The sequence below is a fragment of the Melitaea cinxia genome, chromosome 13 (assembly GCF_905220565.1).
Source record: "Melitaea cinxia chromosome 13, ilMelCinx1.1, whole genome shotgun sequence".
NCBI classification, from domain to species: Eukaryota; Metazoa; Arthropoda; class Insecta; order Lepidoptera; family Nymphalidae; genus Melitaea; species Melitaea cinxia.
The window spans coordinates 4,649,380-4,665,418 of NC_059406.1; the positions used below are offsets into that span (position 1 = coordinate 4,649,380).

A 16,039-nucleotide genomic window follows, 5' to 3' on the forward strand; every position below is an offset into this window, starting at 1 on the left:
CCTAATAAAAAAACGAGTGTGCTTTAGACCACACAACTAAAGTAAAACTTCTGTAAAATAGGCCTGCACTGTGTCTTAGTTATACGAAACGTTATAAGAGAAAGAGAGAAACAAAATGTGCTCAGTTCGCCTCTGCCCGATCACACTTTTCGTAATGCTCTCGTCACGCATTCACCAGCTCACTCCTCGAGTCAAGCATGCGTAAAGTTTTACTTCGAAAATACGATTGAAGTAATAACCTTCTCCTTTTTTGAAGTCGGATAAAATCTCAAAACGGGTTTAACCATTTTTAAAAAATGGTATTTCAGTAGTCCCAGTAATTTAAATATTTACCCATTGCTAACAAAAACACTTAAATTATATTATAATAGTAGTGATTCTTAGTAATTCCTAGTAATTCTTTCCACTATTATATCCTTATGATAAAATCCTTCTAGGCGTTTAATGGATAAGATGTAGGTGAATTGAATCTGCTTGCAATTGTATAATAGGAATCAATCAGTTGAACGTGATGTTAAGCGTGCGAAACGGAACGTATGCGCACGTCACACGGAGGCGGGAGGACAGAGGTGGAGGGTGCGAGGCTGCGACGTCACACTCGCGTCAGCCGACCTCTATTCAGTCCGCCAGCGATAAACGTACACCTACGACGTCTCGTCCGACATGCTGCGCGCTTAACTTACCGCTGAAAATCCTCAGCCTAATGAATCTTTGCCTGTTACCAACAAACCACAAGTGAGTCCGGTAAAAGTGCAAGTGTGCCTATCACTGCCCTCGATGATCGAATAATCACCTCGGTGGCCTGTTACAGATGTCAGCCGTCACCGCACGAGGAGCGGCGATTTTATCACATCTTAGAAAATGACTGAAGGTCCTCCGTACCGACATGAGAAGCCGGTGAGTGCTCGCATAATAATATCGCGTGCCGTCTGACTGACGGCTGTGACTAAAAAAGTTTTGAACGCATGATTTGGAATGTACGAGTATTCGTATGATCGACGGAGTTCGCTTAGCGGGTATGCGGTGACAAATTTGTTTTCCTTATTATATTAGGTTTATATTTGGAAGTCACCTCATAGTTTGCTAATAATTGACATTTGTTGATGTTTAAAGGATTGGTAAACACATTTTCATTGAGAAAGGCGACGGTGATCTTTGCCGCGCATTCATGCAACAGGTTCTTGCGAACACAAATACCAAAAGATTTATCTTACATGTACTACACCTGTCATTGGAATATAGATAAATAAAACGATTTTAATATAGGTAACTTTTCCTTATCTCTCACAAATAAACTCTCGTTTTAAGCAGTTGGTAAGTAAAGTAAATTAATTAATTAAGGGGTCTACATGACTCCTATGGTGTATTGGCATATGGGATCGAAACATGGACTGTAACACGCCATATGCCAACAATCCATGGAAAGAAGTATGGCATCAAAAAACCAGACAAAATAAGGAGTAAAAACATACGAAGCAAGATTAAGGTACAAGATCCGAAACAAAAATGGAAATGGACAGGCCACATGATCAGAGAAAAGGATAAGTAGAGTAAAATAATCACACAATGGTACCCAATGGTGGGATGACGACATTAGACAAGTCGCGGGAATAGCATAGGGTAGAGTGGCCATAGAAAAGCCAGAATGGAGAAGATTCGAGGAGGCCTCTGCCACCTGGCGAATGGAACATTAACTAATTTCCTATATCATAATAAATTCAAAATTGAAATAAAACACTAGGACGTATAATTATCTAATCTCTTAGAAAATACATCAGAAACACATGCAAAAGATTAAACCTTATAGAAAAGACGTCTGTGTCGAGATTTTAAATATTTACAAATAGATTCTTATCATTAAAGGTTATTTTTTTTCTTAGGTAATATATAAAATATAATACAACTTATTATATTTGTATAAATAAACAGTAAACGTCGTACTTGTTTGTTGTTACGATTAATTTTATGTGTTTAAATTCTGCCTCAAATGCAAACCTCTGCTTCTTTGACTTCCCGTTTGCGCAGTTGTCAGTGACCCCGCCATGCGCTCTAGGGTTTGATTCTCGCCTCGGTATTTTAGTCGCATACATCAGAAAGGGGGGGGGTGTTAACGTAAACACGTTATATATATATGTTTTGTTCATACGCAGCCAGAGTTCTACACTTTTAAAACGAACTTCGTTATGATTTTAGGAATACGTGGTGATAAATATTAATTTATTGCATAATAATGAAAAAATAAAGAAATTTGACAGCGCCACTACCAAAAAATTGTTTTTACAGTGCTTCTTCAATATACTTTTGTCTTTGTTGTCATTTTATTTATTAATTAAGTCAAAATATCCTTTTCCGTTAACGACAATGAAGTCGAGTCGTCATCAATTAAGTAACATATTTAGTCAAAGTCGAAATTCGTTGCAAACAACTGATTAATATTAAATACAAATTATCTTAAGATTATTTTAATGGACACGTGTTGTAATAAATAATTATCTAATGATAAAAAACATGATTCTAATATTATGAAATTCATTAAATACCTACATATAAAATAGTAGACATATACAAACGAATATTTAATTTTAATTATTTCTACGTGACATTTGCGAAATCATCTGTGCTCATTTGACACTATTGAAAGCAATTAACCCTAAAGAAGAAGAAGAAGAATTTTAATTATAGGTTATTTCATAAATTTAATTAATAAAATAATTTTTTATTTTTTAAGTTGACTTCATAAATTTCATCCTTTACAATCCTGCACAAAACTTATCTTTGTAGCTAATAAAATTATTATGTAAAATTAGAAAAATTAGAATTATGACATAGAATAATATTACCGATATGACTTCGCTTCTAAAAGGATATTTTAGAAATCATGTTTGAGATTTATTAAACCTATCAAAGTAATTTATGAATCGAAATTATTCATTAACAAAAAAATAATAAGCAAAAACTGGTTTAGTTAATATCATTACTATCTTTATCTAATAATTAATATTGTCAGTATTACGACATAATACCTAATTACCGATGTACACATAATTAAACCACGAAAAGCTGAACCAAAATTAAACATAAAAAATGAAAAGCATATTCATAATTAGATAAGTACGCATTAAATTACAGTAAAATGCCGAAAGGGATCGACAAGAAACTCCACAGAAAGGAGAACTTTTAAAATGTTGAGTTCTCTAGATAATTTCGAATTAATCATAGGAGTACGTTTGTTAACCCAATGGAAACTCGACAATTATGGGGATTATAGACATCAAAAAGTTAAACATAAAAATAATTCTAATTATTGCTAAAACAAAATTAAAAGTTGCCTGGAAGAGATCGCTATAAGCGATAAGGCCGCCTTTGCATACATTAGTTGTTTTTGTATCGAATCGTTCTAAAATGTATCTTCTTTGTTGTGTGTGCAATAAAGTTTAATAAATAAATACAATAATTGTGAAGATGAAAAGTGTACAAAATCAGTGTTATCACTAGCAATAACAGTAGTAGTGCCAATCTTTTGACATCGTTCTGTGACAAGTCGAATTGTAGAGTGCGGATAAAACGAAATGTGACTATTCTAAAAATAATATGGATTGTTTATGTAAAAATTAAGTAGCAAATATTTATTTAACGTAAAATAAATATATTTATTTATTTATTTATTAATACTTTATTGCACAATACATTGAATAATTGTACAAAAGGCGAACTTAATGCTAAAAGCATTCTCTACCAGCAAACCTTTGGACGTATACAAGAGCAGACGTTTGTGGGTATGCAAAATTGAGTATTAGTAAAATTCAAATTAAGAAGAAAAAAAGGGAGGAATAATAATTTAACGTTAGTATATACATACGGAACTAATAGGCACTATAGTTAAGACATAGTGTTAGTGGTAGTATGTTGTAGTATTAGGTATGTATTTGACTTATATTTTTCAAATGGGCCGATTGCCGAGATTTTTTTTCATTAATTTCCGTTGGCACGGTAAAAGATAGCACAGTTAATCTTCTTTACTATCAATTGAAAACTTGGCTTTCTATTAGAAATTAGGCGATGCGAAGTATTACGCAGTAGTACTTATTTGTCACTATCAACTTTTGACAAAGTAAATATTTCTTTTATAAAACCGAAAGGCTCTTAGTTGCCAGTATCTTTTTTATTCTATTTCATATTGTATATCCATGTGTGTTCTACATTTAACTGAAGATCAGCAATTCTAACACATAACTTAGACTACCAAGAGCTAGAAGGCTAAGAAGTAGTTTCATTCTATTAAAATTTGTATCTATATATTTTGTAATTTGTTTGAGTTAGGTAGGTATATCCGAGGTTAAACCGTCACGTCGGTTTTTGTTGCGTTTATTTTTAATTTATTTCTTGTTTATCATTTTATTTATGATATAGATACTTCGTTAACTACAATTTTGCTATATTAAAATGATTTAATAAATTAATATTAGGTAATATTACTGGATAATTTTTACCATTAAATACAGACATTTTTTACCATTTAATACAAAATGTTAATAAATAATAATGCTAATAATTATGTTTACTCGTATTTATTCGTTAACTCAAATACATAACACTATAGCATACTTAAATTGAACAAAATATAACAAAACTGGTTTTCCAATTTATATATATAGTAGGTTAGTCATATAAAAGCAGAATACGTAATTAAAGTATATTCGCTTCAATCTGGATATAAAAAAACTTAAAAACCTTGGTTAACGTATTCACACTAATCTAAATAATTGTAAATTGAACTAAGAGACTCAGCGTGAGTTATCAAGGTCTGTTTGCCTTCCGGTCCTTGTATCGTATAAGTTATATTAAAGCCGTATCTTTTCTTTTGTTTTTCTCGTACGACTATCTGAAAATTTTGCAATATTTAGAGATAGTTATCAGTAGCCGATAAAATTATCTGACGTATAACGGTATAAAACGTATAAAAGTTAATGATATATTTTTACTAAACCCAATTTTATGTGTTATATATTTATATTTTTTTGATTAATCGGCAGCTGCACTCTTATGAGTCAATTTAAAAAATATATTAGATTAGATAATACATTATGAAAATACCCTTCATTTTCAGAAAACACTGAAATGTATGGTAAATGACGTAGCGACTAGCGTAATGAGACTTGAAACGATGAAAAGCGATGTAACGCTGTAAATATTTCATTATTTATTATAATTTTAAATGTAATATTACAATAAAGATTTTGTTTACTTATTGGAACGAAGTTCCTTACGGCAGGCTTGACATTTGGCTGGGCGACTGAACTGAAAAAATGTGATACTAAAACCGTAAGAAAAATATATAACGGAAGTGACGTAATATCAGTCACACGACTGTATAATATGACGCTTGCAAAACTAAAATATTACTAGTAAACTTTTTTTAAATTATTTATGTAATTTTATACTGTCGATAAAAATAAATAAAGACATATGTTTTTTATTTCACTTAATACCATAGTTTGAATCATTATTATTATTTTTTTGATTTATTTTATTTTACGGTATTTGTTATTTTCTAAAATACTAAATTTCCTAAATACTTTTATATACTAAATTAAAAACCAACCAACAAAATTAAAAAAAAAGCAAGAACTAGTATTAATTATATAACTTGACTGCATTTTGTCGAGAGATTCGACAAAATGCAGTCAAAGTTATATTCTACAAACCCAGTTTTTTTTTTGAGGTGTTTATTATTTACTACCTGAACCCGTTGAACTTCGTGTCAATTACAATCTCCGTTAGCTTGTCTCGCTTAAACGCAATAACGGCTTTATCGTTTTAAATAAAATATTTTTCGTTAAAATTTTATATTAGCTACAATTAATCCTAATCCCCCTAGCAAGCACGTTTATTTAAAATTAGTTTAAAAAAAAGTACAATCGAATTAGGAACCTCTCTCTCAATTTTTTAGAGTCGGTTGAAAAAAATTAAACAAAATTATTAGTTTAACTTTTTATTTAATACTCAAAAAAAATCGAATCGATCCAGCTGCTTTTGAGCTTTAGCGAGACTAACGAACGGCGATTAGTTTTTATTATAGGTATGTACAGGATAGATACGGCGACATGTGTTGTATTAAACCACCATACATCCAAAGTATCCCACTCTAGGGTGGATACTCGCAAAAGGAATTGAATTATTTAACACTTACTACATACTCCATGCTAAATACAAAAAAAAACAAGTCAAATAAAAGCTAGTAGATTAGACATAAGATGGACCCCTTTAGAACTAACTAAAGGGGTTTTCCCGAGATCAGCATTTTATTCTTAAAGCATACCGAACCTTCCTCTTCAAATAGGCTATCCAAATCAGAGGAATTTTTCAATTCGGACCAGTAATTCCTGAGATAAGCACGTTTAAGCAAACAAACAAATAATCCAAACTTTTCAGGTTTACAATATTAGTATATATTAGTACAGATTAAGATATATAACACATGTCTTTTACACTTTCGTGACGTAAATCTTATAAGTATATAAAATTCTCGTGTCACGATGTTAGTTAAAATACTACAAATTTGTGTGCATATCGGGTAGGTCTGAGAATCGGCCAACATCTATTTTTCATACCCCTAAGTTATAGGGGGGGGGGATTAATGCAGTTAATAATATATATGGCAAAACACCGTTTGCGGGGTCAGCTAGTCTTATATATAATATTCTCGTGTCACAATGTTAGTTACCATACTCCTCCGAAACGACTGGACCGATTTTTATGAAATTTAGTGTGCATATGCCAACATCAAACCAAAAAATCAAATATCATAAAAATTGGTCCGGCCGTTCTTGACAAATGCTGTAACTAACACGACTTTGTTTTATATACATACTAGCGACCCGCCCCGGCTTCACATGGTTGCAAAAACTATCAGTGCTCCTCTACTATATTATGCATGTATTATACATATAAACCTTCCTTTGTAATCTATTTACTAAAGAAAACCGCATTCAAATCCGTTGCGTAGTTTTAAAGATCTAAGCATACAGACAGCTGGAAGCGACTTCGTTTTATACTATGTAATGATATACTCGTAGATTTAGTCATGTGTTTCATGATTAAATGTTATTCCCGCTTATATTAATATTAAGGATAAGCGGGAAGCGAACCAATAATATTTAGCATTAGCGGAACATTCGTTACTATTACGCAAAATGGTTCATTAACGGATACCTACCTGTTATATCTTATGTTACGTAGTGAAAAGTTGCATTAATTTTAATATTCTTGATTTAATCGTAAGTTTTATTGATATTGTTAACAGTTTATGTTTTACAGGAAATAAAAGGGTAAGTAAATATATAATTAGAATGTACAGCAATAAACTGAATCTTGTTCTTTTTACAATTTGTTTACTTATTCGTCATAGACATTAAATATTGTGTTCAGTGTTAAAATAATCTTTAATAAATCTACAAACGAAAAACTAATTCATAAACCCTATGAAAAGAAATTGTTTAACATAATTTTTAAGATAAAACATTTTGAACATCCTTCTTTTCTAAATGATTTCGATTCCGATTTTCGTAATTTTATTTTTGAAACAACGTAGGTACGATTATCATTGCACGATACTGGAGCGGACGATAACCTCTGTGGGTTTTTTAGACGTATGTATTATGTAAAACATCGCATACTATCATATGGAAAAATATAAAAGAAGAAAGCTATCACGTACACACGGTATAGTCTTCATTTAATAAATAAAATAGTAGATATCAGAAAAAAAAACTTATAAGGAATAATTAATAATAAACCAAACGCACTTAAATATATGCAGCACAGCTACAATGCCAAGGAAAAATAGCAAAAGGCTAGAGGAGAAATGGAATGGATATACGCTTTCGATTCATCTGTTGGTATTTCACCGTTACATATTTCATAAGTAAACTTATTCATCACTAATATATTAATATTTTCACTAATAACAAGAACGCACAAACGAAAAATTTAAAGCGAATTACTACTGTTACGAAATTACTCTATGGAATGTTGCGATTATGCGACCGTGTCAAAAATCATAATTATTGGTAAAAACGCTATCGAATTCAAGACAATTTGATTTGACAGGTTATTCTTGCTACCGTTTTATTGGCTGTGCCTACTGTCATTGTTTAACCCACCAATGTTAAAAACACAATACTTTTTAACCGACTTCAATAAAGGAGGAGATTACTCAATTCAATCGATCAACAATACTTTGTTCGTATTCCATATGACGCGCGATATTATAAAATTGTAGGATTATCTAATGTCCTTCTGTCATTGCTAACATTTTGTTAGCGATTGTAGGCAGAAGTTTTATAAAAGGCACGTCGTCGATTCACGCGAAGCGCTGATATCGCATATAATTATGACGGCGGGATTTTGAATTGAAGCGGATTTAAATTGAATTATGATTTATATTGTGACTACGGCACTAAAGAATTTAGCCACCCCCTCTCTTCCCGTGGGTGTCGTAAGAGGCGACTAAGGGATAACACAGTTCCACAACCACCTTGGAACTTAAGAAGCCGACCGATGGCGCGATAACCATCCAACTGCTGGCTTTGAAATACACAGGCCGAAGACGGGCAGCAGCGTCTTCGGTGCGACAAAGCCAGTAAGTACTGCGGTCACCAACCCGCCTGCCCAGCGTGGTGACTATGGGCAAAACACATGAATTCACGTTATTTTTGGCGTAAACTTGTGGAGGCCTATGTCCAGCAGTGGACTGTATAGGCTGTAATGATGATTTATATCTTTTTCAAAAATATGTAATGTTCATGTTTTACATATCATTTTTAGTAACATGGCAAGGTAGGCAGTACCTTTCTGCCTATATGGAATGCACGCTACGGCTTTCAAACACCATCACTTTCGTCTTCTTTACATTAATCTTCATTCCCTTTCTTATAAAAACTCCATTCATAGCAGTTACCATCTGCAACTCCTCGACCGAAGACGTAAGTAATAGTTGGTCATCAGCATAGAGAAGACATTTGACGAGTAACTCATTCATTCTCATTTAAATCTGTCAAACAATTATCCATGAATAGATTAAACAGCCACGGTGACGCTACACATCCCTGTCTAACACCTTTTTCGATATTAAACAATTCAGTGTATGTCCCGTTTTTCCTCACACAAGCATTAGAATCTCTATAAAGAGATTGCAATGCTCGTATGAGGATAATGCTCACACCATTCACAGAAAATGCTGACCACAATTCATTCCTCATCACTCTATCATAGGCTAGGTTAGGTTAATTAGTATAGGTTTTCTTGAGAAAAGTTAGTTTATTAAGTTAATTTAGTTATTAAAGTTAGTTAGTTTATTTATTGATTTATATATAAAACTTTTTCGCCACTATAACATTCCGCTTTCAGAGGATATATTATTTAAATCATCTTATAAATTTTTAAATTCATCTTACGGATTTAAAATGTGTAACAAAAGTTATTCGTCACACCAGATGTAGGTATAACAATTTTTTTAAGAGTTTGTGTTCAACACAATAATAATAAAATAAAACCAAACTAGTTTTTGTTATGGTGTAATAAATGCAACTGGTAGGTATATACTTAGCTATTCTATATCAATAGCGGCTTATTAAATAAATAACATTAAAATTTTCAGTTTCTTTTATACCTAATCTAGTCCCTACGTATTTTCTTATGTTAATAATTGTGTTTGCTGGCAAACAAAATAAACCGACTTCAATTACATCGACAAGTAATATAACGTAGGTAGACGAAAAAATAGTCAAGTAAATACGCATTATCAAAGATTACTCAAAAAGTTGAAATCAGATCTCGATCAAATTTAATTGTGACCATATGATAAACATCGGCTTTCGATTAAATTAAAAATCATCAAAATCGGCACACCCAGTAAAAAGTTATGCAGATTTTCAAGGGTTTCCCTCGATTTCTCTGGGATCCCATCATCAGATCCTGGTTTCCTTATTATGGTACCACACCTGGGATATCTCCTTTCCAACAAAAAAATAATGATTAAAACCGGTTCATAAACGACGAAGTTATCCCCGAACATACATAAAAAAATGTACGGTCGAATTTAGTAACCTCCTCCTTTTTTAATAATAATAATAATAACTTTCTAATATCATATTTATATAATCTATAATTAATTAATCTATAATTTAAATAATCCTTTTTTGAAGTCGGTTAAAAATATATAATATAATAAAATATATAATAAAATATATATTAAAAATATATAATATAATAATATGACTTTTATTGACTTTAAAATTAGTATAATGATTACGAAAGAGTATTAGCCAACGTAACTTGATAACAACAATAAAACTGCTTGACAACTAAAAGTTGCTTTTTTGTATATTTTATACTTTGCAAATGTTGCATAATTATTGTGTTTCGTTTTGAAATAACTTTTTGCGCTTCAACTCCGTAAGATGCATTAAAAAAAATATGACATTACGATGCTTTGAACATAAATAGACATATATATTCTACACATATGTCTATTTATGTCTCAATTTGTTGATAATATTTTGAGGACTGATATTATGCTACATATTATAATTAAAATTGAATTGATGGAGTGTTGAAATTTAAAGTTATATTTCTTGTATTACTTTGATAAAAATAGACAAGAATTGATTTTACTAAGTTCAGGTTAATAATACGGTAAATAAGGTATGTATTAAAATTAGGATATCATTAGTTTTAGTAAACATAATTTGGGGGCAAGGAACAGAGTGTGAAGTCCCTCATCTACCATTGAAAAAGGAGGATCCTCCGACCAGACGGTTATTGTACTGCCGTTTTTTGTATGTCGCGAGAAAGATGTCGCTACAATAACAATCCTAGTCTTTCCTTAACGACTAGTCTTACTAATATTATAAACATTGATTAAAAGAAAGCCGCGGCGGAAAGCTAGTACAAGACTTTAAAGCTAGTACAAGATAAAAGTCTTGTACTAGCTTTCCGCCGCGGCTTCCCCCTTGTAATCAGCGTGATTTGAATTGTTTCATTTTCTCCCGTTAAAACATAGCATAATTTAGTCAGTGATAACGTAGCATTCTATTAGTGACGTATTTTAAAATCGTTTCTATAAAAATCAAATCTATCGGTAAAGTTTTAGATTAAGAATCATCGAATTTCGGGATTTTGGGAGGAAGGGGAGGAAGGAGGGTGGGGGACCGCTACCCCCGGTACCACTGCCACACTTCAGAACCCCATGGTTATGAGATATCCATGGTTAAAGTTTTGAGATTAGAAGAAGAATTTCGTAGCTTTCACAATCTTTCTTCTAGCTCTATTCATAGATGTATAGATATGTCATAATTATATTTATAAACTACACAAAGTAATTAGTTTGATACAGTGTATAACATCTAAAGCAACCATACCATAGTCACCCTTCGCAGTATACCTACTGAGCAAGTGAACAATATAATGAATGTGTTGTAAACTGACGGCTGAGTAAGTGAGCGGCAGAATTTTATATGACCTTAAGCGAGTCTAGGATACGTTCAAGATATATACAAATATTAACGACCAAGAAGTACACGAAAAATTACAAGTATAGTATTAATTACAAGTACCTATATAATTTTTAATTAGTTTAAACACACCTCGTTTGTCAATACTATGACAAATTTTGGGACAGTAACTGCCTCTTAGATTATAGTACTTATATAAATTTCATTCTCATATAGTGTCTTAAAATATGACAAAAAAAATATCCTCAATTCCCACCTACATCATAAGTAATAGTATATTATAATAATTTAAATTACTGGATAGAGATAATTTTATGCGTCTGTTATATATTTATCGTGCATAAGTACCTACATAATTCGCTAAACTTATCTAGTCGCTAAAATATATAGCATCACATTGTTTGTGTTTATCGAAATTAAAAAAAAATATATATTGTTTTGTGTTTCTTGTAAAATAATTTGATTACTCATTGGTATAATTTCATGGCATATCGGTTGTCAAGATTTTATTCACTGCCAAGGCCGTGACACCTGACGTAATTCTTTTTGCCGAGATTGTTGTCGTTTTTGGCGCCATTCACTTAGGTTTCTCCAGTTGTGGATACATTTTATTTAGTATCGAATTCGGAACTTATGTGCAAGATATAAACTTTAATAACAGCAGGAGGAAGAATATGCCATCGGGGCCTGTTTCTCCTTAATTAATAAACTTCAACTTTTAGATTCACAATTGCGAATTAAAAAAATGCTAAAATGATAGTGCAATTCGATGGCGAAAAATTTTAATATATAAAAAACTTTTATCACTTGGATACCATCATACGTTATATAGCGTTGTCCATAGCAGGTGAAACAGGCCCTTAGTATTATTTATATTTTTTGACAGACCATTTCCCATAGACCTATTTATATTCGAACTACCTATGTCATACGCAGTTTGAGGATTTTATCATTCAAAAATATTTTATTATGTAAGCTAAATTGCATTCTTTATAAAATGACTTCGTCAAACACAGTGCTGCTGTCCGTTTCTTGGAGGAAGTAGGCAATAATAAGACTAACAAATATTACGAAAAACTTTTTTTTGCTTCGTTTGTGACATACTACATTTGTGAAATAATCCTATTTTTCATGGACAAAAAACAAAATTCGCATCATCATTGTTTTTGCTTTTTTTCATGGGATGTTCCTGAAAATGTACGGAAATGCTTATATCTAAGTACTTCATTTAAACATTTTTAGCCGACTTAAAATAAAGTAGGAGGTTCTCAATTCGAGCATTGTATTGGCGCAACGGTCACACCAATGGTTTGCGCTAGCGGTTGCGGGGTCGATCCCAGCACATGACAAACATTTGTATTGGTCATACAGATGTTTGTCATGGTCTGGGTGTTTGTGCAGTCTTTGTGGGTCCCCCCCACCTTGCCTCGGAAAGCACGTTAAGCCGTCGGTCCCGGTTGTTATCATGTACATCTGATAGCGATCGTTACTCAGAGTAGGGAATATATCCGCCAACCCGCATGGGAGCAGCGTCGTGGATTAACCTCTGATCTTTCTCCTACATGGGGAAAGAGGCCTATGCCCAGCTGTGGGATATTACGGCTGAAGCGTATGTATGTTACCTCAGAACTTTTGATTGGGGAGACCGATATCGATGTTTTTTTATAATCGAAAGGTGGTGCGTATCGTCATGTGGTCCTATATAATTTCAATTGAGATATGACAAAACTTTTTGAGCTCTCTCTAATGATGCGTATTTACTTGTCTGTTTTTTCGTCAACCATCGTTGTATATTCCTCAAAACATTTTACTGGGTAGACCGATTAATGATTTTTAAATCGAAAACTATCACTTGTTACATGGTCCCATTTCAATTTAATTGAGATCTGATGAGTATTTATATCTCTAATAATGCGTATTTACTCGACTATTTTTTCGTCTACCTACTTTGTATTACTGGTCGATTTAATGGAAGCCGTTTTTTCTTTTCGTTTGCGAGCAAACACAATTATATTACTTTTATTCAAATATACCCTTTCAACATTATTAAACAACATAATGATTATTACAATTTTTCATATGTTGATAGAGTGAATGATCAACGACGGCTCTGGTTGTTTACAAATGCTATGTTTACCTACATATTTTATTAGAATATCAGGGCCGAAAAGTAATCACTCAAATTGACTACTATAATAATAAAAAGTAATTTAGGGTAACAAACAGTACAGAGCTTCGTAGAACAAAAGATATTCATAATAATATATTAATAATAATATATTATTAATAATACACTAAAATGATAACGCATTAGTATATCAAAAACAGTTCCATTCCAGTTTTTTTTTTTTTTTTTTGTAAAAATCTACATACATAAAACCACAGTCATGCTCATAAGAGCTCCTGTCCGGTTTCGCTAAATCGAAAGCCCACTCGACGGGCGCTCTCTTTTTCGACATAGCGAAAGCTTTCGACAAAGTCTGGCATAACGGCTTAATCTACAAGCTGTACAATCTAAAAATACCAGACAGACTCGTGCTCATCATACGAGACTACTTGTCGAATCGCACCTTCCGCTATCGAGTCGAAGGCACGTTATCGTCGCCTCGGCCGATACGCGCCGGCGTCCCACAGGGATCCCTACTTTCTCCGCTCCTGTACTCTCTGTACACGAACGACATCCCCATACCCAGCCAAAGCTCAGCCACCAAGCTGGCTCTCTTCGCAGACGACACTGCTATTTTCACGACCTCCGTCTCCGTAGCCATGATGTCCAAACGCCTCCAATCTGCGACCACCGCACTAGGCGAGTGGTTCAGGAAGTGGAGAATCGAGGTCAACGCCGAGAAAAGCTCAGCGGTGCACTTTACCCGAAACCCAAAATTCTTATTTTGGAGACAAGGGCACCCGGAGACAATCAAACTCTTCGGGAAACCGATCCCATGGTAAAAAGAAGCCAAATATCTCGGAGTCACTCTAGACAGGAAACTTATTTTCAAGTCCCACATAAATCGAGTTCGTAACCGAGCCGCCTTCGTACTCGGTAGGCTGTATAGGATGCTATGCGGAAAGAGTAAAATGTCTCTTAGAAATAAGACGACATTATACAAACTCTGCGTTCGTCCTATCATGACCTACGCGAGTCCAGTCTTCGCCCACTGTCACCCCACCTACATCCAACGGCTGCAAGCGATGCAGAACCGCTTCTTACGCACGGCCACGGCCTCACCGTGGTACGTACGTAACGTCGACCTCCATAAGGACTTTGGGATCGATTCAATCGCCAAGCATCTCAAAAATCTTTCTTCAAGGTTTTTTGAGAGAGCACTCCGACACCCCAACCCTCTTGTAGCAGAGGCCTGCTCCTACGTAGGTAGAGGAAGCGTACAGACGAGACTTAGACGTCCTAAACACGTCTTGACAGACCCCGATGATAGAATAACCGCAGTCAACGCCCCTCTCGTAGGTAACACACCCACACACCGAACACTCACGCACCGCCTTCGCCGGCGAAGACGAGGTCCCCCGCGTTAGGACGGCTCGGATACGCTTAGGCGCATCGACCGTCCACAACTCGCCGCAGCGCTCCGCATAGCGCCTCCTCCATCCCGACGACGTTCTAAGCCGAGGTGCGATCTCGCTAGGAGACACCCTTAGGACGAACGTCACCCCCGCGCCCGCCGAAAAGGGCCCACATCTTCCTTCGCGGCCGGTTGCCTAAGTGCCCGGCCCCCCTCACCGGTGACGCTGTAAAGGCCAGTAGGGCCAACAGCTACTATCATTTCGAAAAAAAAAAAAAAATCATAAGAGCGTTAAACTTGTATCTACTCTTGATGGGCGAAAAGGGGAGAGGATTCTATTATTTTTTCAAGTAAATTCGTTAATGCATTTGTAAATAATAAAGTTAACATAGTAATTTGTAAATGGTTTTTAAATATGGCATGATTAATAGTATTACTTATTAAGGAAACGTAGTTAATGGATAGCTCCATAGTTTGGCGCTAGTGAAAAGATTTTCGATAGGACATATAGAAGTTTGTAGTGGTCTAACCATTTGTGTTTGCGTCAATATTCCCGTCCTAGTGACGGCCGTTGAGAGTGAGTATGTAGTTTTTATTTAATTTACCTACTTGTAGTTAAACAAAAAAGCTACCAACTACAATTTCGTCTAAAAAATTTTTTTTGTGTCTTATTTTGTTTCATTGTGTATAATTATTTATAATTATAAATTATGTTTTGAAATAAAACTTATTTACGCACGCTTGACTTGGGGAGTAAGCTGGTGAATACGTGACGAAAGTGTTACGAAAAGTGTGATCGGACGAGGCGAATGGTGCTTCAGTCGTGAGATCTAATGCACACTCGTTTTAGGAGTAAAACTTCTTTACGCACGTTTGACTTAGAGTAAGTTAGTGAGGAGGGAGGAAGTAAGTTAGTAAATGCGTAAGCGTTACGAAAAGTGTGATCGGGTGAGGTGAACGGAAGTTGAGAGGGAGATATAAGTTAGTGAAGATAGAAAGAGAGAG

General features: G+C 34.0%; 1 protein-coding gene across 1 annotated transcript in view; it reads left to right on the forward strand.

Annotated features, from left to right (window-relative positions):
- Positions 1-618: 618 nt before the first annotated feature.
- Positions 619-16,039, forward strand: part of LOC123659001 (YEATS domain-containing protein 4-like) — a 34,748-nt gene continuing 19,327 nt past the window's right edge. The window contains exons 1-2 of the mRNA XM_045594284.1: positions 619-735; positions 812-897. Coding sequence (XP_045450240.1) covers positions 862-897 — 36 coding nt within the window. The 5' untranslated portion in view covers positions 619-735; positions 812-861. The remainder of the gene's footprint in view (positions 736-811; positions 898-16,039) is intronic.